At 62.5% G+C, this 22966-nt stretch overlaps 1 protein-coding gene across 1 annotated transcript; it reads right to left on the bottom strand.

The window, feature by feature from the left end:
• On the bottom strand, positions 1-22966 carry NPDC1 (neural proliferation, differentiation and control 1; the record flags this gene model as incomplete). The annotated part of the gene is given in 9 exon segments (XM_084272530.1): positions 1-235; positions 1154-1250; positions 1373-1494; positions 1496-1694; positions 2092-2158; positions 2302-2481; positions 2613-2720; positions 7760-7903; positions 22867-22966. Coding segments are annotated over 9 exon segments (1095 nt in total). The 3' UTR covers positions 1-157.

Here is a 22966-nt window from a genome sequence, read left to right as displayed (position 1 = left end):
TTTATTGGGCAGGTGTTGAACAGTCTGGCAGAGCAGGGTCTGGCCCCTTCTCCCGGCCACGGGTGCCCCTCCGGTGCGGCCGCCCCGCTGGGCTCCGGCGCTGGGCGTACAGTCCGTAGCAAGCTCGAGCAGAGGAGAGGAGAGGAGAGGAGGGGGGTTACTGGTGTGACTTGGGGTTGGAGGGGTGTAAGGAGGAGTCGTCAAACAGCGGGTTCCTCACTTCCATTTCTCCGGTCTGCCGGTGGTGGAGGGAGCGGGAAGGGGAGAAGGAAAAGGCAGGAGCTCAGTTGAGCCTCCCTGTTCCAAGGGGTTTGAATCCGAAGCCCAGCCCAGCAGGGAGGATGGGGGTGACCTCATGGGACACACACCAGGACCCCCATGTCCCCCCCCCCCCCGAAACGCTCTCTCTCTCCCCGCCAGGAGTGGATGGGGATGTTGGGATGGGATGATGGGATGGAAGACCCACAGCCCCGATGGGATGGGACCCCTCAAGCCTTGCTGAGGACCCAGGCCAGGACCCCCAGCCTGGTTGGCAGGAATGGCATCCCTTGCCCAGACTGGGGACCAAAGGACCGGACCCCAAGGCTGGGGTGGTGGGTGAGGTGTTGCAGAAAAGGGGTTCCTTGCCCAGACGGACTGCCTACCATCAAGTGCCCTTTAATGGGCCTGTAAAGACCTAATGATGACCCTTAATCTGGAGCCTGATGGCCGGGCTCCGCACCATTACCATGTGAAAGGCTCCGGTCGGGTCTCTTTGTGTTCTTTGTACCCAGGACTGTTAGGAGCTGCCCTTCCCCGCGGTCTCCCGCCAGCCACCAAATTCCACCCGGGCTTTGAGGGGTCTCAAGTCCCTGGTCTAGAGAACTCCGAGACGAGCTCCCCCCCCCTCCCCGTCCGGGTGCCCAAAAACCCCGAGGTGCCCAGGGTCCTGGGGGGTTGGGTCTGCCACGGGCAGCTCCAGCTCTGCACTCCCAGGGCCACGGGAGTGACCCCCCCCCCACTCCCCGACGTGCTCTTGCCCACTGGAGACCTGCAAGTGGGGTCAGGGCGCATGGGGGGGGACCAGAGGGGTCGGGCCCTCTCGGAGTCTAGTGAAGGATGTATTAAAGGAGACACCCCGGGGTGCCCCCTCGCTGCCCCTCTCCCACCATACCGGAGCCAGCCCGGGGCATTCATACACGGTGAAGTCTCCATCCTCATTCTCCTCGTCTGAGGACGCCGAGTCTGGCAGCTTGGGCTCTTCTTTATGCCTGGGGGGGAGAGGATGAAGGGAGGAGGGTGTGAAGGCCAGGGGGATGATTAAGGGAACCCCAGTTAATGGCAGGGCACTGACCAGCAACCAGGTCTGTTCCCTGCTGCGGGGCCCACTTACTTCTCCATGGACAGCATCTGCTGCTTTTGATGCTGGTAGTGGTACATCTGGGCACTCTGAGCCAGCGTCTTGTCCCCGGGCTGTGGAGTGAGCAAGGACAGTTGTGAAGGCAGGACTGCAGAGAGCCCCTAGCCCAGCTGATGGGTGTCCCCCCCACCCTGGCAGGAGTCCCTTGAGCAGAGCACACTCCTGGCCCAAGCACCAAACACCCATCCAGGAGGGATGTGGGTGCCTTACCGAGATCTTGTCATAGGGCAGGGGACTGGCCACTCGCTGTGCTGAGTAGTCGGCCTTCTGCGCCAGCCTGACCTCCTTCTGCAGCCTGCCAGGGGAGAGGAGAGTGGTCAACTGGAGCCACTGGCATTGTGGATGAGCCCATATGGCAGCCAGCAACCCCCCAAGGGTCTCAGCCCTCCCATCCACATCCCTGTTCCCTGCAATGACACCCAGGACAGGTGGCATCCCCAGGCTCAGCCACCTGCACCCACTGGCAGTGTCACACCCCGTGCCACAGCGATGATGCCTGCTCCCAGGAGCCTGTGCCTGGCGTGGGGGTGTCCCACCACTGTCCTCCAGCCCCACTGCCCTATCCCAGTGGCACATGTGCAGGCAGGCTGGCAAGGGCAGCTATTGCCTCTCCTCCAAGCCCCAGTGTGTGCCCATGACACACAGGAAGGAGGTCCCATGGACTGGCTGGTGCCAGCAGCCCCCTGGCTCACCTGCACCAGCAGACCGCAGCCACGATCAGCGCTGAGATCCCAGCCACTGTGCACACCACAATCAGCCCTGCAGAGGTGGATGGGGGGACAGAGGGGCAAGGGGTGAGGCCAGCAGGACAGTGGGTGAGGCTGGTGGCACAGTGCCACTAGCCCACACATCCCCAGCGAGGATGTGAAACCCCCTCCCACAACCCGCCCCTGGGGTCTCACCGAGCACCACGTCATCATTTGAAGGGATGGGGGATGCCTCCACTGGGTATTTCTGGACTGTGACGGTGGTGGAGGTGGGGAGGGTGGCAGCTGCCTTGCCACTGGCAGGACCCCGCTGCAGAAACCCCTCTCTCAACCCACTGGCCACGGGCTGCCTGCCGCTGGTGGGCACTGGGGTGGCTGCAGGAGAAGGTAGAGCCGTGAGCAGAGCAGTACTGGAGGGCAGACCAGCCTGGGGTTCAGGCTTGGGCTGCAACAGCATCCCTGGCACCGCTGCAGAGAGTGGTGGGAGCAGGGGAGCAGGTTCTTACTCCTGGGCTTGGCATCCCGCAGCGGGTGGGCACGAGGAGCCTCCTGCCTGGCCAGCACGTCTGCCAAGAAATCGATCTCGTCCTCCACGCTGGGAACAGACGCCCGCCCTGTGCCAAGAGAGAGTGGGCATCAGATGGGCACCCTGGGATGTGGCTGCATGCCCAGCCCTGTGCTGGACCCAGCACCACCCTGAGAAGGGGCTCACATTCCAGCAGGAGCAGATGTTGGTGGCCTGGAGTCCAGCCCTGCTTGGATGCAGCCCTCTGACACACCAGTGGTCCCAGAAGCAAGACCCAGGATCTGCACGTGTCCTGACTGCTTTTTGGGATGCTTTTTACCCCACAAAGGCTGGAGGCTGCAGAGCACCAGTGGCTGCAGCTGCCCATGTGCCAGAGCCAGTGGTCCTGCAGAGCCCTGAGGAGCGGGCAGGCTGCTGGCTGCTCAGGACCTGCCCCATGTCCCTGAGCCAGGGGACACAACAGCCCTGTGAAGGGACAGGGGCTGGACCATGAGAGACACCCTACAGCCACCCCGCTGCTGTGGGTGCAAGGGGCAGCTCTGGCAGGGTGAACTGCAGATCTGCAGCAGGCAGCAGGGCCTGGTCAAACATCTGGATGCTGGTTGTCCCTCCAAGTTACCCTGTATGGCCCTAAGGGTTGGAGCCACCCCAGAGTAGGGCTTGTCCAGGGCTCTCCAGTTGAGAACCCTCACTCTGGCTGAGAGGACAGTGTTTGCCCAGCACCCAGCAAGATGCAGCCTCTTTGGGGAGGGGGGTCAGGGTGTCTCATTGATGTAGGACCACCAGGTGTCCCCCAAGGGGCTGGCTGGGCATTTCATGGGTGGCTGCCCCAGCCTGTGCCCTAGCACTACACACACAGGAACCACAAAGGACTGGGTGCCCCTGTGGCGTGGGGCACAGGCAGGGACCCCCACCCAGGCCTGGGGGTGCCCATCTCCAGTGTGACAGCATGAGGAGGAGTGGAGCTGCTATCCTCAGGCTCGCTGAGCAGAGCCCAGCTGATGCTCACCAGGACTAAGCTCAGCTCCAAGGGCAGGACTAGGCCCTGTCCCTGTCCCAGCTCCCTCTGCCCTGGCACTGCTGCATTCGGGCTGCCCTGGTGGGAACAGGAGGGGTGAATCAAAGCTTCCAGAGGTGAGGTGCTAACAGCAGCTCAGTCCCAGGACACGTCAAGGTTCTACCAACTCTGGCTCTTCTGGAACCTGTCCTTGCCCCTGGTGTTTGGAAATAAACCACAATGGCTGGGCACAAAGGGCCCTCAGCTGCCTGGGGCTCAGCATCACTCAGGGGACAGTGAAATGCAGGAGGAGCAGCTGGCTCTGGCCCCCATGTCCTCAGTCAGCACCCCCCAGCCTCCTGCCATATGCAGGAGCTGTCAGGACTCACTTGCCCTGGGTATGCCCATCCCCTGGCACACAGCAGCGGTGCCTGCCCACATGGTGCCAGTCTGGGGCTGTGCCCAGGGCCAAGGCAGGGGACTCAGCTTTACCACCAGTTCCAGTGCCAAACCCCACTGTGCCCAAGCCTGGCAGTGGAGGTTTCCACATCTGCCACCCCCCCAACTCCCAATGTGTCCCGGGCAGTGTCAGCAGGGCACCCATGGCTGGTCCCTGCCAGTACTGCAGCTGGGTGACAGGCCAGCCCAGGGCTGCTCTCCAGGGAACAGGGGCTGATCCCCAATTCCTGCCCGCCTGCTCCCAGCCCTGGTTCTTGCTGCCGGAGGAGCAAAGATAGGGGTCTCCCAGAGGGCCCCCAGCCCCCCCTGCAGCGAGCACAGGGTGCCCTAGGGCACACACAGGGCACGGGTGCCCTCTCATGGCAGCTGGGAGGGCACAGCCTGACACCCCAGCCCAGCCGCCCTCCCCAGTCTGGCCCCAGTCTGGGGCTTTGCCCTCCCCGGGGGGTCTCCAGGGCTCAACCCTGGATGTCCCCAGTTACGCTGAGGGGCTGGGGATATCACAGAGCAAGAAGGGACATGTGTGGCTTCTGTCCCAGGAGGAGGAAACCTGCTGTTGGCAGTGACCACAGGAGGGCACAAAATTCCTACAAATCTACTGGTTTCTGTGGTGCTGCCCCAGGATGGCTGATGCCCTCCTGGCTGCCGGCAGCACAAGCACCCAAGCAGCAGGAATTCTTGGCCCCACAAGCTTCTTTTCCCCACTTCCCAAAGTACTTCCCACAGCCTGTCAGGGCTCAGTCCTGGCTCCATGGTGGCAGGGTCAAGCAGGAGCAGGGACAGGACCCACCAGCCCAAAGCCCATCACACAAACCCATCACAGCACTGTGGTGCTGGCAGCATTGTGGGGGCTGAGAGCACTGTGCAGGCAGCTGTGGGGGCTGCAGGATGCACCATGCCCTGAGGTCCTGCACATCCCATCTCATCTCCACGCTGGAGCTGTGCTGGGTATGCTGAGCCACCCCTGCATGCCATCACCATTCATGTGCACCACCCTCCTGAGACCCCAAAATGCTATGTTTCACCCCAAAAAGCTGCTCTTGGCACCTGCCTGCCTGCAGGTGAGAGGAGAAAAGCCCCAGCTGCTGCCCACACTCCTGCCAGGAGCCACAACCAGTCATGGTCTGGTGCAGCAGCGAGCACAGTGGCAGCAGGGATTCCAGGATCCACAATACTGGCAGCTGTAGGTGGGTCTAGGATGCCAAACCCTTTAAAGGGGCTGCCCACACAGCAGAGCAGAGCCGTGTGGGCAGCCCTTTTAAAGGGGCTAGGCACCCCAGAGCTGTGACAGCCCCCTGTTTGCATTGCATCTCCCCCCACATGCAGCTCTCACAGCCTCTCTGCATCCTTGCAGAGTTCCTCGGTTGCACCAGGCAGCTGGGTGCTGCTGCTGCACCAAGGGACAGGTCAGATGCAAAAGAAATCAAGGAAAAAATTGGTGCCTCCCTGCCAAAAGGAGCTAGGCCTCCTTGGGATATTGCTGCTCCCCCATATGCTAAAGCAGCAGATTTGGGAGGGGAGCCACCCCCACCCTTGTCTTCCTCTGCACCCACACTTTTGCTGCCAAAAGCTGGTGGCCTTGAGACCCTGGGATGGACTCACTCCTTCCCAAATCTTCTCAGAGGATCACCCTGACAAAGCTGGGAGAGGACACTGCCTCAGCCCCAGAGAAGTCAGCAGAGGATGTGACTGTGGTCCCAGAGCCCTCTGCTGAAGCCACGTGAGGATGCCACCCTGGCTGCACAGCCCTGCAGAAGCCTGCACAGAGTGGGGTTGCCATGGAGACGTGGGTGCATGTGCAGCCCATCTGAGAGGGGGATTTGCTTTCAAGACTTCACATAGAAAAATAACCCACAAACAACAGCTAAAGCCATTTGGTGCCCACGGATGTGGAAACTGTGGCAGTCTGGACCTCATCCCTCTACTGCCTCGTCACTCACTGCCCGTCCCCCCCCCTTTCAGTGCAGCCCAGCCCCTCTGCCTGAGAGGCAAAGGGCTGCACAGAGCCAGGGCCACGTTTTGGGTGTCTCCCCTCTTATTTCAGGGGTGATCCATCCTTCCAGAAGGCTGATGAGGCTCTGGCAGCCTCATCATGAGAGGGCTCTGCCATCCCTCAACATGCTGCAAACACGGGCTGAGCCAGCAGCGAAGAGGAGCTCTGGCTGCACTCCACTGAGACCCTGAACATGCCCAAGACATGAGAACTGGAAGCAAAGCAACCCCTGCAAAAGCCCAGAGGACCCCTCCATGCAGGCAGCAGCTCAGGTGGGAGGGGGGGCTGCCTCTCTTGGGTCCTGCCAGTGCTTGTCCTCCCCACTCTATGAAGCTCCCCAGACCTTGGCGTGGGGTTGGGCAGCACTGCTGGCAGGAGGATGGGTTCCAGGAGCGACCACAGGCTCTGCCTGCCATGAAAAAGGCAACATCCCCTGAGCAAGAGGGCTTTGGGGGCAGCAGGAGCGAAGAACAGGCAGAGAAGGGCAGGTGGGAGGAAGATGCTGATGCACCTTGCAGCAGGCATGGAGGTGGTTGAGAGGTGCTTGAGAGCCCCCGCACCCAGGTGCTCCCCTGGAGCAGTGTGCAGGGGCACAGCCAGGCCCCTACACCTTCCCCATGCTCCACTTCAGTTAAAGCAAAGATAACTGGGTGGAGCTGTAATTACAGCCCTAATTTGCCTGCTCCCTGACTCTGCAATAAAACCCCATGAGGTGGGGGGCACAGAAACAGCTCTGCCTACAATTTTCCATGCTGCACCAAGAGTTAAGGGTCACCCTAAAAAATGCCCATGCTCAAGCCCCAGCACCCTCTGTGCAGTCAAACCAGGGTGCACAGGCACTGAGCACCCTCCCCACTGCAGCACCAGGCAGGAGAGCCCTGTGCAAGGCTGCTGCTCCCTAGGGAGGCTCTGCCCATCTCTGCCCACTGGCACAGCGCAGCCTCTCCAGGCTGCTGTAGCCCCAGGGCTCCCTTGGAAAAGAGCTGGGGAGTAACACCCAGCGCAGCCCTTGGTGCCTTGTGCAGGGCTCCTACCTGGTGCTGCCAATTCCAGCCCTCCTGGCAGGGATGGGGCATCACCCAGCAGCCCCAAACCACAGCCTGACCCCTCAAACCAACGGCAACCAGGCAGTGAGATCCCAAACACAGCTCAGCCCTGGGGTGGGGAAGGCTCTGGACACCCATTTGCCTCAGCCATGGGGTCTGCACGAGTCACAGCTTTGTGCATTGGAAGCTGCTACCCTGTTCTTGCAAAGACTGGACTGTGTGGCCACGTCCCCTGCTCCAAAAAGACCCCACCCCAGAGCAGCCAGGCAGGGCTCAAAGTGCCCCTGCAGCCACCCAGGCCCCTCCCATCCTCAGCACCCCTTGGTGCTGGCAGGTCCAGCGTGGTCACCAGCATGGCTGCAAGAGGATGCACAAGGAGCAGGGGCAGGTCTGGCCAGTCCCAAAACCACCCCACAAGCGTGGTAAGACGCATCTTGGGATTACTGGGAGCAGAGCTGCAGTCCCCATGGTTGCCACGGAGAGGAGAAGCCAGAGGATGAGGAGGAGGGGTGCTGTTGGGGTGGAAGGCTGCCCCCAAGCATGGGAACCTCCTGGACCACAGAAGTGTGGGGCAGGTTTGCAGGCAGGGCAGGGTGTTGCAGAAGGGCCCACTGAAAGGAGGATGCACCTACCACTGGGTGAGAGCTGCTTCTGGACACATCGCCCATGGCTGTCCTCCTGGAAGGGGGGCAGGCAGGGGCCACAGGCGCCCGAGCCCGGCGGGCAGAACTCCCGGCGCTGCAGGGCACAGTCCAGGCTCCGGGGACATGAGGCTGCTGTGGGGACAGGAGGAGACAGGTCAGCTGGAGAACAGGGGTCAAATGCTGTCTGCCCTTGGTATGGGACCCAGCTGCCCCGAGCCCTCCAGGGGCAGGCCCCTCAGCAGGTGAGGGTGTGGGTGTGCTTCACCAGCACTGCCCCTGGCTCTACTCTGCCCTTGCAAAGCTCTTCCTGACTCCAATTAAACACCTGCTCTAATGACCTGAGAGTTGGCCCTGTTGATTCTTACAGCTCCCTTCCAACTCAAGATATCCTGTTGTTTTATGACCTGTGCAAGGCTGCTGGCTGTAGCAGCATCTGTCCTCCCACATGGGACACCAAGCCCCAGGGTGCCACCATCCCCTGGAACACCCCAAATCCCCATGTGATGCAGGGTACCCCAAGTCCCACAGAGTCAGCAGCAGCAAGGGCCTCCAGCCCCACACCACTCAGGCAGTGGCCGAGCAGGCTGGCAGCTGATATCCAGCCAACACAAACTGCTGCCTGTGTGGCAGCTGTCAAACAAAACCCCCCCCAAAGCCTCAGCATGGCTGTGACAGGTCATCACAGGTGGTAGCAGCTTTGGTTTCCCTCCCTTTGACATCATGACAGGAGAAACTGGTGGGATCCACTCCTCCCCCAGCAACACAGCACAGCCCAAACCTCCTCTGCAGCTTTATGGGGCATCTTGTGCCCGTCTCAGACATGGAGACTGCTCCACTACCTTGGCACCGGCATATGAGCCCCCATGCTCTGACCTCACCCAGCCCCAACATGCCAAGAGCAGCCCCGGTTCTTTGCTCAAGCCAGCAGCACCTCCTGGGGACCCAGAAATTCCCCAGGTCCTGTGCAGAGCCCAGTCCTGAGATCAGGCCATGGTGACAAACCGTGCACAGAGATGCAGGGAGCTGGGACAGTGGTGTGCAGGGCCAGCACGTGGGTCTTACTGGCAGCATGGGGCTGCAGGGACGCTCTGGGGTCCTGGCTGTTAGCAAAAGCACAGGAGAGTGTTGCTGGGGGCCCTCACCAGAGCAGGGCCCGGCCTGGCTGCCCCCAGCCCAGTGATGTGCCATGGCAGGTACCGCCTCCCAGCACCATTCCAGGCCAAGCCACTCTGTCACCCTTGGCTGCCCACACGATGCTACAGGCAAAGCACCTTCCATCTGCATGTCCCTCCTGGGGGACCATAGAATCCCAGACTGGTCTGGGTTGGAAGGGACCCCAAGGATCACAGAGCTCCAACCCCCTGCCACAGGCAGGGACACCAACCTCCAGGCCTGGAGCTACACAAGGTTGCCCAGGGCCCCATCCAACCTGGCCCTGAACACCCCCAGGGATGGGGCACCCACCCACTCTCTGGGCAGCCTGTTCCAGCCCCTCATCACTCTGTAAAAAACTTCCCCCTAATATCTCATCTCATCTCACCCTTCCCTCCTTCAGCTTCACTCCATCCCCCTTGTCCTGCCAGTCTCTGCCCTTTAACAAGCTGATTCCCCTCCTGTTCCTCTGCTCCCTTCAGGCACTGGGAGGCTGCAATGAGGTCCCCCCACAGCCTTCTCTTCTCCAGGCTGAGCCAGCCCAGCTCCCTCAGCCTCTCTCCATAGGGGAGCTGCTCCAGCCCTCTGAGCATCTCCGTGGCTCCTCTGACCCCTCTCCAACAGCCCCACATCTCTCTTGTACTGGGGCCCCAGCTCTGGACACAGGACTCCAGCTGGGGAGGGCAGAGCAGAGGGACAATCCCCTCCCTGTCCCTGCTGCCACCCCTTTTCTGATGGAGCCCAGGAACCTCCCCAGTGACAGCCCCAGGCACCAAGCACCCCACAGGAAGGGACACCTCAAATTTGGGGACTCATCCTAACCCATCCCTGCAGCACAGCGGGGGCGAGCAGGGCAGGGGGGTGCTGTGTAGCGGAGGGTCCTGGCACAGGATGGAGATGCCAGGATGTGGCTCCAGCACCACTGTGGCCGCTCTGCTCCCCTGTGAGGGTGCAGGTGCTGAGCAGGTCGCCACTCCAAATGAACACCCACGCACAGCAGGTTACCCAGGTCTGCCCAAGGCCACTGGGGTTGAGCTGGGGTGGGGTGTCTGCTTGGTACTGAACCTCAGGGACGATGCAAACCAGGATGTGGAGAGGAACGGGAAGAATGATCAGAGGCCTTGAAGCTGTGGTGGGTGAAAGGCTGAAGAAACACAGTGTTCAACCAGGGAGAAGGGCAGATAACCTTTTATTTCACTTGTAAGCAGATGCTTTAACCAAGGGTATTTTTTTTCCACTGGGAAGGTTGTGTGCTGCTTAACAAACACCCCTTTGCATGCTTCAACCTGAAACGTCTCACCGGAGGGTGCAAGTACTGCCAATGGCCCCTGACCCTGCCTGGACCCCTCCCCACTGCACCCTCAGGGCATCGCAGCCCCCACACTCTGCTTTGGCTGCAGGGGTGTCTCTGGCAGCTGCAGTTAGTTAGGGGTGGCTGACAACCCCCCCCTCCATGGGTACAGCGGCACCAAAGGGGGTTGCTCAGGGTGTCTGCCTGCATGTGACACCCCCCATGCTGGCATGAGCCAGGTTTGCTCCCTGGGGACAGTGCAGGGAAGGATTCCTGGTTAATGGGAGAGTGTGAAGGCATCTGAGCACCGGCCTGCGACTGGCTGTGCCCAGGGCCTGGGACTGGCTGTGCCCAGGCCTGAGACTGGCTATGCCCAGGCCTGGGACTGGCTGTGTCCAGGGCCTGGGACTGGCTATGCTGGGGCCTGGGACTGGCTGTGCTCAGGGCCTGGGACTGGCTATACTGGGGCCTGGGACTGGCTGTGCCCAGGGCCTGGGACTGGCTATGCCGGGGCCTGGGTCTGGCTGTGCCCAGGCCTGGGACTGGCTATGCTGGGGCCTGGGACTGGCTATGCCGGGGCCTGGGCCTGGCTATGCCCGGGGCTTGCGACTGGCTGTGCCCGGGCCTGGGACTGGCTGTGCCCGGGGCCTGAGACTGCCTGGGCCTGGGCCTGGCTATGCCGGGGCCTGGGACTGGCTGTGCCCAGGGCCTGGGTCTGGCTGTGCCCAGGCCTGGGACTGGCTATGCTGGGGCCTGGGACTGGCTATGCCAGGGCCTGGGACTGGCTATGCCCGGGGCTTGCGACTGGCTGTGCCCGGGCCTGGGACTGGCTGTGCCGGGGCCTGGGTCTGGCTGTGCCGGGGCCTGGGACTGGCTGTGCCCGGGGCCTGGGCCTGGCTATGCTGGGGCCTGGGACTGGTTGTGCCCGGGCCTGGGACTGGCTATGCCGGGGCCTGGGACTGGCTATACCGGGGCCTGGGTCTGGCTATACCGGGGCCTGGGACTGGCTGTGCCGGGGCCTGGGACTGGCTGTGCTCAGGCCTGTGACTGGCTATGCCGGGGCCTGGGACTGGCTATACCGGGGCCTGGGTCTGGCTGTGCTGGGGCCTGGGACTGGCTGTGCCGGGGCCTGGGACTGGCTGTGCTGGGGCCTGGGACTGGCTGCCCACTGTGCTTGCCCCAGGGTTGCTCTGAGGCCTCTTCACTTTAAATTCATAAACCAGGCAAAACACACGGCTGTTTGGCGCAGGAGAAGGTTCTGGCACTGCCCAGCCCCCAGGGTGGGGACACACCAGACCCCCCTGCCAGTGCCACAGACCCAGGGACACATGTCCCCCCCCCAAACAGGCCCTGCTGGAAGCTGCTCTTGCACAGGGCACCCAGCACCTGCAGCCAACCAGCACCACAAGACCCTGGCAGGACCCTCAGCAAGACCCCCGGGGGCCACCTCAGGACAGCAGGAGCAATGGGGGTGGGGTACCCAGCCCTGAGCCAGTGCCCAGCAACCAGTGAGATAAACCCCAGCCTGGAATATATAAACCGCCATTATCTGTGTTTGAGGAACGAGCTGTGCTCGCCCAGCTGTCACGGGCTGGGATTAGGAGCGAGACAAGCAGGCTCTGATCTCATTAAGCTCCCCATGTGTAATCAATGTGTGGTTAGCGCACAGATCTTGGGTGTGGGCAGCATGCTCGGCCACTCTTTGACCCCCCCCCCCAAAGCCCAGCACCTCCATGCCAGGCCAGGTCATCCTGGAATCATCTCAGACCCAAGGGGCTGCCACCCACACCCCCACACCTCTCTCTGCCCCAGCCCTGTACGCCCACAATGTGCCCTGGGTGGCCAGTGCCACCCCGCCCCAACGCTCTGGCAGCAGGTGGTGGGGTCCAGCTTCTGTCTTGGGGTGTACCTGAACCTCCCCACCTCTCTTTGCCTTCCCCTGGGCATGGGCTCCCTGTCCTTGCACACCCACCCCAAGGTGGGTGCTGGGGCTGGTGCAGCACGGGGGTCCCATTTCCACCCCAGCAGTGGCCGTGCCACAGCCATGCTGCCCCCCTGCAGCTCCCTGGTCTGGCCTCTGCTCCAGTGGGGCTGTCTGAGGGGATCTGGGACCTCAACCCACCCCCCCACACCCAGGCATGCTCCCTGCTTGGCATCAGTGCAGCCCAGCATGGCCAGCCCCACTGGCTGCTGGGCAGGATGGGGCCTGGCCATGGGTGGGATGGGGAGGAGGGACCCAAGCTGGTCCCGAGGTACAGGGACATGGAAGGGCAGCACAGCCAGGCCTGTGGGACACAGTGAGGTGAGGTGAACATGCAGGAACATGGGGTCCAAAGCCAGCACCAGCTGCAGGACAGCCAGGACACCGCAGCCTGGGTGTGCTGGGGGTGTGAGGGGAGGATGCTCTGTCCAACTGGTGCCACCAAGGCTGCCACAGTGTCAGCATCCCATGCAGGTGGGCACTGAGCCTAGCTCAATGCAACCAGAGCAACCCATTCAACAGGGCTTGGGACTGGGACAAGCCAGCAGCACTGGGGAAGGCAGAAATGCAGGCAGGAGCTGAGCAGGTGAGCAGAACATGTGCAGCCAGCACGGAAAGACAAACAGTGGGTGAGCATGAGCCAGAGACGCGTGGGAGCAGGAACAGCCCTGTGCACAGGAGGAAATGCTGGCAGGCAAGCTCCAAGGTGCACACACACACCCCCAGGCTGGTGATCTGAGGGGGAAAGCCCAGCAAAACAACCCCTGTCCCAAGGACCCACCCTGGGGACAGAGTGCCAGGCATCTGGGATGCAGAGTGCCTGCAGCAGAGGATGTGGCTGTGCCCCTCCAGCCGTCAGAGGGTCCAGCAGCATCTGGCCATGGCTGGGCAGGGCACAGGGCTATTGTTTGTTCAGTACTCATGCCAAAGCATACAGGTGAAAAACCCCACAGTAACCCAAGGGAGGGCATCAGGGTGTCGAGGAAGGCAGGACCTGCCCTGCTGTGTCACTGCCTCAGGTACACAGAGAAAAGTTAACGTAAGAGGGTAATTAATTAGCCCTGAGCACTTGTCTGAGTGCTCATGGTCTGTGCACTGGCAACGCCAACGCCCAGCCTGCTGGCTGACTGGCACTGGTGCCAGCAGCATGAGCTGGCAGAGCTCACTGGGCAGCAGGCACAGCCGTCCTGAGTGGCTGTGGAGCTCGGCTCTGCCTGTGTGGAGTGGGCTGCCCCAGGGCTGGGGGGCTGCCCCATGCAGCAGCACAGGCATGAGGCCACCCTGGTGTGGGGGGATATCAGGGTGTCTGGGGAAGAGGGGGGGCAAGTGTCCACACTGCCACGTTGAGCCTCTGCGAGCTGGGGCACAGCTGCTGCTGGGGGTACCTGTGGGCAAAGGCAGAGCAGACCCTTAGCAGCAGCACAGCATCTGCCAGTCCCACTCCAAGGTCACTCCTCCTCCTCCTCCTCCTCCAGCCAGGTGATGCAGCACCCGCTGTGGGACCTGCCTGCAGCCTGCCTGCCCTCCCACAGCTCCCCCTGTCAGCTGGCACTGGCTGAGCCTGCCCTGGCTCTGCAATCTGCTCCTGGCTATGAAGGGCTGGAGCCAGCCCCAGGCAGGAGTGTGACACCCCCACACCCCACCCCAAACCCCGAGGTCTTGCTTCCCTCTGCCCTGCAGCCACCCTGGGGCAGGGATCGAGCTCCCAGCCCGCAGCAGAAGGCTGGAAGCCCCCAGCCTTGCTGCCCCTGCACCCAGCGACACGGCTTTGGGCTGAGCTGGCTGGATATTTGGGGTGGCCCAGGCAGGTGCCCCAGACTCACCAACACTCCCACTGCACTCGCTGATGGGATGGACACCCACTGGCAGTGCTGAGCTCTGCCAGGCTCCCTGCCCTACTGCCCCTGCCCGGGCACAGCCACGGGCATCACAGCCCCAGCCAGCGCCACGCTGCCGCGGCTCCAGCAGCCCCCAAGGGAGCCCAGCTGCCACCTGCATCCACCCACCTCACTGCCACACTCCTGCCCCCCAAAACGCAGCAGACAGATCCCTCCTGCACACAGGGGTGGTGAAGTGGGGCTCTCCATGAATGCTGACCCTGGAACACGGGACCAGGGGGATGCTGGCACCGGCATGCAGCTCACCCATCTCTCACCCCCCCCCCACTCCCTCCTGTAGCTGCCCTGGCATGTGCCAGTCCTCCAGACAGCCCTTTGCAGCTGAAAGAGCTTGTCTGCCTTCTGTTGAGGCAGGTTTGTTCAGGAAAGGCCACGTGCCACTGGGCTTCCTGACCCATGGCTACCACAGCTCATTGTTCTGGCTTCCAGGTTGTCTGGTTCAGCTGGGCAGCCGAGGTCTGGCCCAGCTGACACAGCGGCGATGGTCCCCAAGCATCAGTGTGGCAGTGCCAGCAGCCCTGTGCTGTGGGCAGGGGGACAGGGTTGTGCCCATGGGGACACCCCCAGCAGCATCCTCCCTGCCTGCACACACCCCTTAGCTGCTCTGTGCTCTCACCACAGGCCAGTCTGACTGGCATTGTCCCCCCCCAGGAGTGATGGGAAACGCCACGTCGCATGGTCACCCAGCTGAAAGGCCACTGCTGGCTGCTTCCAGCTGGTGCTGCAGGGAGAGCTGCCTGCCCAGAGCCCAGGAAGGGATGGAGGGAGTGCAGGCAGGCCAGGGGCCTGCAGATGTTGCTGTGAGGCAGAGCAGATGGAGACCTGTGAGGGAAGCTCCCTGCTGCAGCCCTAAGGCCACCATAATGGGCACCTAGAGCCTTGTCCCCCTCCAGCTTCAACGCCAAGGAGAAATGGGGGGTGAGGAGGGGCTGAGTCAGGCTTCCCCAGAGTTGGGGGGATGCCAAACCCTTGGCAACCCCAAACACTTCACTTCCCCAGCCACCAGCGTTACCTGTCCCCATGCTAGAGCAGAACCTGTCTATAAGCACCCCAAAATCTCCAGTGGCTCCTGCAATGCTGGACTGGGGGAAGGGGGAGCACTGGGCAGCCCCTTCCTGTCTGCTAGGGATGGGATTTTGTGTCATTGCTACTCAAACCCCAGAACCAGCCAGAGAAGTCCCTGCCCCTTGCCATGGCCATGCAGCTCGTGCCCCAGGGAAAGGGGAGCTGGCTTGATGGGGCTGTGGGAATGACACCCCAGTGAATGGCACCCATTCTGGCAAACACCAGCTTGAAACCCCAGCATGGGAGGGACGTACCAAGCCCAGAGAGACCCCTGTGGTCTCCCAGCCCAGCCACCTCTGGGTGCTGCCAGCTCTGGCCCCAGCTCACTGCCCTCCTTCCAGCCCTGCAGAGGCTGTGCCACATCCAGAGGGTGACACGCTGCATCCCCCGCTGTGCTGGAGTCAGCCAGTAGCGCCAGGGCTGTCTCCAGGCACATGTGCTGTGCTTCAGGAAGAGAATAAACAATTTTAAACAGAAAAAAAAAGTAAAAGAAAAGGAAATCCTGATGCCAGATGCTGTTTCCCTGCTGCCATCTGCCCAAACCTGCCGCTGGCGTGGTGTCACTGGCCCCCACTCAGCTGGGGGTGCAGCCACAATGCCAAGGACCCCAGGCTGTCCCTGATGCCACCTCTTGCCAAGAAGCACCCTGCTGCTGTGTGCAGCCCCAGCCACCCACCTGCAGTCCCTCTGATCAGGTTTTGCTCATGCAAATACCCATGGGCTTCCTATTTGCCCAGAGCCTGCTGGGGCTGGGGCTGGGCTGGGGCTGGGGCAGGGGCAGGGCTTGGGTGTCTTTAAATTCCTGTTTTACTCTCTGGGCTCCAAGATTTGCTACAGCATGAGGGTCAAAATAGCTGGTGCTCAGAGTCAAGGTGTGGGTGCCACTGTGAGAGCATCAGCAGGGCTGGCCCTGGGGGGACACAGTGTGCTAAGGCTGTGTACACAGTGTGGTGGCTCTGTCAGTGAGGGGAGACCCCTCCTCGCATCCCCACAGTGCTCTGGGATGCCCCAACAGGCAGCACAGTATGGTGCCAGCCCCTCACTGTGCCAGCATCACAGCACTGGTCACCCTGGCTGTGTCCACGGCACGGGGGCTGTGCCCTGCAGTGCTGGGGGCTTTACAGCTCTGCTCCCAAAAAGGACCCTCCCAAAGCCCTGAGCAGCCTCCAAGGAAGGGCCTGGGTCCAGATCACTGCTCCTGGCACTGACCAGGCACTGACCCACCAGTGGGGCAGCATCCACAAAGACCTGTGTGCCAGGGTCTGTGCCATGAACCACACCAGAGCCAGGCCATGGCCCTGGTGAGCTCTCCCTGCAGACCAATGGCTGCTGGAGGGGAGGGGGCAGAGGGCAGCAGCCCCCACCTCCCCCCTGTCCAGCACCCAAGGCACTGCCCAGCCCAGGGTGGGCTCGGCAGTGAGCAGCCCCACGCTCCACACTGGGAGCAGCACCCCGAGGTGGCAGCTCAGGAGCAGCACTGCTGCACCCACAGGGGACAGATGCTCTAAGGCCAAACCCTCCCACACCTCACTGCCATCCCACACTGCTGGGAGACATTCTGCAGCCTTTGGTAAAGACACACCAGCATGATTCTGCTGATTGAACCCCCCCAGGTAGCTCCCAGGTGCTGGCAGGAGCATGGGAAGTCTGTCTGTCCTGCCCCCACTGTCCACTGGACACCAGCCATGGTGTTCCCACCCTGAAGTGGTGGCTTGGGGACACAGCCAGGGGCTATAGGGGCTGAACCTCGTGGCTTTCCAATGAGTGGGGACCCCTGAGGACAGCCTGCATCCCAGGGGACACACAAGGTGAGACACAGGCAGGAAAGCTGGGGCTGCTTTACCCCACCCTGGCTGGGCTGTGCCTGTGCTGACTCAGCAATAGACCTGTGGGACAGAGAGCCCAGGAAACAGGGGCATCACTAATGAATGCAGCACCCCAGGGCTCCTGGAGATGGGCTGTAGCTGGTGCCCAAACAGCTGGACCTGGAGATTTCTTCTGGGTTTCAGTTCTCTCCCTCCCAAGAGCGGCAGGGAAACCCTCAGGGGAACCCTCTCCTTCCCAGCCAGGAAGCCAAGAGTCACTGCTGTGGGGTTGGTGATGCTGCTGGCAGCTTTACTGGGGCTGCTCTCCTGGCTTAGTGGGTCACTCAGGAATAATCCCTGACAGATGTGAGCCGATGAGCTGCCCAAAGCAGAGCTGCTGTGGGGTCCTCAGCAGCGCAGGCACCTTCCTGACCTTTCTCCCTCCACCTCCATGGCCACCTCCTCTCCACAGGAAGGAAACAGGGGCCATAAGCTGGGGTGACCTGTGTGTCACGGTGAGCGGTGACACCCGTGCTAGCCCCCCCAGCTGACGTGTGTCTCGTGCCCCACACGAAGCGGTGGGTCCTCCTCACCAAAGAACCAATCTCCCCACTGCAAAGGCTTCACCCCCCTCCCACCAACAAGGTTCAGAGCCCCACAGCAGGACACGGGGTGCCCTGGTTTGGGAGGCAGCCAGCCCGTGCTGCTCCAGGCCGGGAAGAGGCAGGGACAGGACCTGCTCAGGCTGCACTTCCTTCCTCCAATTCAAAGTGTGCCCCAGGCCCTTAACGGGCTGGTTTTTTCCCATTACAATTAGCTGAGTATCCTAATGGCTAATTACAGGCCCGCTGTGGTCACCCTGCAGCAGCAGCAGTGGGTAGAGCCCAGGAGAGGGCACAGAGCTGAGGGCCAGGGTTAGGAAGGGAGATGTCCTGGCACTGGCAGCAGCACTGGGGCTGTGTCCCAGGGTTTTGGGGGGCAGCTGGCCCTGGCAGAGTCACTGCACCCCTGGAGGATCAGGCCCACAGCCCCCACAGGGATGAAGTTCAGGGGCACCGTGCTGATGGGATTAATGCAGGGGTGGGACCGATGGCAGCTCCTGTCCCTGGGGACACAGAGTCTTGTGGCTGGGGGAGAGGCCATCCTGTCACCCCTCCTGTCCCTGGCAGGACACCCTGCAGTCCCTCCAATCCACAACACCCTTCTTCTTTGATTCCTCTTGTCCCCAGCACCCTCCAGCAGCCTTCCTGTCCCCAATGCCTCCACCGTGCTGTCATTCCAAGCATCCCCGTATCTCCCCTGTCCCCATCACCCCTGCCACCCTGCCACCCCTCCTATCTCTGGGACCCCTGCCACCCTGTCACACCTCCTACCCCTATGTCCCCACCATCCCTCTAGTCCCCCCAGCACTACTGAGCTCCTGTCCCCAGTGGCCCTACTGTGCTGTCCCCCTCCCGTCCCCACACCCCCGTAGAGCACACAGCAGAGCTAAGCCGATTATCCCATAATACCCCCATGGCCCAGAAGAGCCATTCCAGGCAAACATCCTGGGCTCATCTTCCCCTCTGTGCTGCAGGAAGGGCCCTGGCCCCCCCAGGGTCCTTAGGGAGGAGGGTGACTCTGCGGGGCATGGCAGGCCAGCATCCTGCTCCAGATCCCTGAGAGACCCCAAATGCAGGCAGAGCTGCCAGGGGAACAGTGGGGTGAACAGGCTGGTGCTGCACCACAGAACCACAGCCATCTCCCAGGCCTCACAACCACAGTGTCCTGCCCAGAGCCCCGCAGGGCACAGCTGGGGCTTGTGGGTTTGGGGTGAAAGTTGAGGAGGGGCCCTCACTGCATCCCTGCCACAGACTCTTCCTTGATGCTGGTGGTATCGGGAATGGGGACCACAGATACGCCTGTGGGTGAAGGCTGGCCCAGGCAGTGACCCACAGAGCCACCCACACCCCATGTCCCTGCTCCCCCATACCCACAAGGGCTCACTCCTCATGGTGGGAGCCAGCCAAGCAAATGCAACTATCGAGAAGGTGGGGAGAGCTTTATCTCCACAAATAAAACCCCATGGAACATTAAACTTGGGAGCAACCCCCAGCTGCCACACGGGAAGAGGTTGGTCTGCACTGGCATAGCAGGGGACACCCCAACATGCAGCTGTGGGGGGCACCTGAAGGGATGCTGTGGCTGCACGCTGCCGAACGGGACCACTGCCCACCGCTGCCCCTGCTCCTGGGGCACTCAGGCATCTTCCCTGTGTCTGCAGAGAAACCTGGGGCTGGAAATACCTGCTTTCTGCAGCCCAACCCATGCAGTGCAGGGGGGCTCAGAGACCACCCCCTGCTCACCTCATGGGCAGAATCCTGGGAGCCCCTTGCAAGCGCCACGGGAGCAGCACAGGCACCAGCACTAGGGGGGGGGCTTCACAGAGAACAGTTCCCACACTGCCCCAGAGCAGGGGGCAGCTGTTCCCAGCACCACTGGGCCCACCCAGATCCCCAAGGAGCAGCATGGGGGGTGGTGGAGAAAGGCAGTGGGGAGCCAGCAGTTCACACACCCCCAAATGGGTCACTGGGACTAGGAGGGACCGCTCGTGTTATGCTGAACAGCTGCTCTGGGTGTCTGTGCTGGCTGTGGCAATGGGGCTGGGGTTTTCAGGGCTATTAAAAGCAGAGGGTCTTGCCCATGATCACATTTGGAAAAATCTCTTTTTTTTTTTGTTTATAATAATAATAATAGGTTGAATTTGGCAACCAAAGTACTTAAGAAGGGGTGAGAAGTCTGACTGTCACTGATGGTCCAAGAAATGCAGCCAGAAAGCAGGTGAGGAAGCAGTTCTGCCCAAAGCTGGGTGCTCCAGATAGAGACACGTGGGGAGAAACCACAAGGAAAGAGCACCCACTGAAACTAAAGCACCATCTGCAACACCTCCAGAGCCAGATGCTGCCCTTCCTCTAGCTCACACCAGCCCTCAGGGGGAGGATGTCACCCTGCCACAGGCTGCTGCATCCTGGGAGATGGCACCTACTGCAGGGGCTGCACTGGCTGATGAAGGTGGGGAGGAGGAGATGTCAGTCCATCTGAAGAAGCTTTGCTGAAGCCACAGAGGCAGGAGGATGCGGGTACAGTGGTCCAGGACCTTCTCCCCCATATCTCTCCTCACCAGAAGCCAGTTTCACTGGCACCCACAGAGTGGGAGCTGCCCCTGGCCCTGCCACCTCCGCCTTGCAGCTGCCCCCAGAGCAAGCAGAGCTCTGTCCATCTGCCCAGGAAGGGAAAGCATAAAATGGGAAGAAACAGACATTTCCCCTGTCCCACTGCATGTGGGGTGGAAGGCCTCAGGGGAAGGACAGTGACTCCTTTCCCTGCACAGCATCCCAAGGATGCTCCTCCAGCCACCCCAGGGATCCCCCGGAGAAACCAGCCCAGAGCTGCCCACAAGGGAAGGGGAGTTTCATGCAAACCCCACCTCCCAGCAGTGGGATGCTGCCCTCAGCACCTCTGTGACCACTATGACATGATTGGAAACAGTGCAAAGAAACCCTCCCCAGCCTTCACCTGGGGGAAAGAGGCTGAGCCCCCCACCCCAAGCCCATTGGGGAGTGTGCTCTAAGCTGGAGAAGGTGCTGCTGGTTGAGCCAGACCCCTGGCACGGGAAGGGAAGGGAAGGGAAGGGAAGGGAAGGGAAGGGAAGGGAAGGGAAGGGAAGGGAAGGGAAGGGAAGGGAAGGGAAGGGAAGGGAAGGGAAGGGAAGGGAAGGGAAGGGAAGGGAAGGGAAGGGAAGGGAAGGGAAGGGAAGGGAAGGGAAGGGAAGGGAAGGGAAGGGAAGGGAAGGGAAGGGAAGGGAAGGGAAGGGAAGGGAAGGGAAGGGAAGGGAAGGGAAAACCGCTACCTCCCACCCTCCCAGCACCAGCACACAGGCCAGTGAGCACGGCCAGACCAGTTTAGCTCCCTCAACCTCTTAAATTCAGAGGAGATTGTGCCGGATCACCAGTGGCTGCACCTGAGCCACCCACATCTCCCTCCTCACATTGCAGCCCGTGTCCCCAGCAACCCCCAGCCAGGCCAGCCGGGTGTGCGGGGAGGAGGGAGAGAGCCCAGGAGCATCCCTCACCTCTGCCTCCAGCTCCCAGCACGGCGAGCCCCGGATGTTTTGAACCGCTGGGAGCTGTGGAAAAAACACATCGCACCTCCTGGCCCTCCCTCCCTCCCTCCCAAGCAGCCTGCCCGGCACCCGCCCCTCTGCTGAGCCAGCGCAGGGAGAGCAAGATTGGCTCTGCAAACAATGCTGGGAGCAGGAGGCGCTCCCCCGGCGCCTGCAGCCAGCCAGGCGGAAAGCACCTGCCCGGAGACACGCTGTCCTGGCAGCTCCGGGTTTCCCTGCGGGCAGCAACGCTTGGATTTTGGGATGGGGGAGGGATTTGGAGGGGGGGGGGGGATGTTTGTGCCCGTTGCAGCCCCAACGGTGGGCACAAAGCGAGGGGACGTGGCACACAGCCAGCGCCAGCCCCACTGGGAGGGGAACTGCGCTAACCTAGACCCCCAAAGCTAAGAAAATACACGCCAAAAGCAAACCCTACACCCCCCACCCCCCTCACCCCCCCAAGAACTCTTAAGAAAGCGGAAAGCAGGCCGAAGGTGGTGCTGCTGGGAGGGAAACGACAGCTCCCCGGGTTTTCCTGCCCCGGGAGAGAGCAGGAATGTCTGTGTCGCACAGTGTGACGATGCTGCTGGGGCTGCCCCCCCCCTCGAGGGACCGAGCCCAGGCAGGTGAGCTCACAGGGTGCTCCAGCCCCCCCCCCCATCCCCGAGATGCTCGCTCACCACAGCAGCTTGATTTGAGCTGGGGGTTCGATCCCTTCCTCAATCAAGGTGCAGCACGAACACCAGAGCATAGGGCCGTTCTGTGCCCCGCTGCCCCTTGTCAGGGGGCACCTCCCGCCACCCCAACCCGCTGCTGGGGCCCCGGCGCTGAGCCCACGCCCCCCGCGGGCAGGGTCCCTGCCTGCAGCGGGCAGCGGGCAGGGCGATGGCGCGGCACTGCCCGGCCCCGGGGAGCGCTGCGGGGCCTGCCTGGGAGCCGGCTGCTCCGGAGGGGGACAAGCCCTGGGGGGCTGCGGGGCTGGGGGAGGCAGCCCACGGGCCGGTTTCCACTTTGCTTTCGCGACCACGCTGCTCGAGGGATGGATGCTGAGCGGCCCCCCTAACCCACGCAGCTTCCCGGACCCCCACGGGCGCTGGGTGGGGCGGCCGCGGGGAGGGGTGGGGACCCGCTGCCCCAGCCCCGAGGACCCAGGGATGCTGAGCCCTCGCGGGGGAGGGAGCGGGGTTGGGGGGGGGGGGGACACACGGGGCAGCCGCAGCGGGGTCGCTGTGGCGAGGGGGCCGCGGGTCCCTTGGGAGGGGGACACGAGCATCCGCGGAGGAGGGAGGACACACAGACACGGGGGGAGGGAGGACACACAGACACGGGGGGAAGGGGGACACAGGGCGGGAAAGGGGGGACACACAGACACGGGGGGAGGGGGACACACAGACACGGGGGGAGGGGGGACACAGGGCGGGGAAAGGGGGGACACAGACACGGGGGGAGGGGGGACACAGGGCGGGGAAAGGGGGGACACACAGACACGGGGGGAGGGGGACACACAGACACGGGGGAGGGGGGACACACAGACACGGGGGGAGGGGGGACACACAGACACGGGGAAGGGGGGGACACACAGACACGGGGGGAGGGGGACACACAGACACGGGGGGAGGGGGACACACAGACACGGGGGGAGGGGGGACACACAGACACGGGGGGAGGGGGGACACAGGGCGGGGAAAGGGGGGACACACAGACAGGGGGAAGGGGGGACACACAGACACGGGGGAAGGGGGGGACACGGCGGCGCACTCACCGGCGCGGGCGAGGCGCAGGCGGCAGGCCCCGAGGGCGGTCAGCAGCAGCAGCAGCGCTCCGCGGCGGGCGCAGGCAGCGCCCCGGGCCGCCGCCACCAT

Source organism: Gallinula chloropus, assembly GCF_964237585.1.
Source record: "Gallinula chloropus genome assembly, chromosome: 18".
NCBI lineage: Eukaryota > Metazoa > Chordata > Aves > Gruiformes > Rallidae > Gallinula > Gallinula chloropus.
The sequence above is the reverse complement of the archived record's forward strand: the minus strand, read 5'-3'. Positions and strand labels throughout refer to the sequence as shown.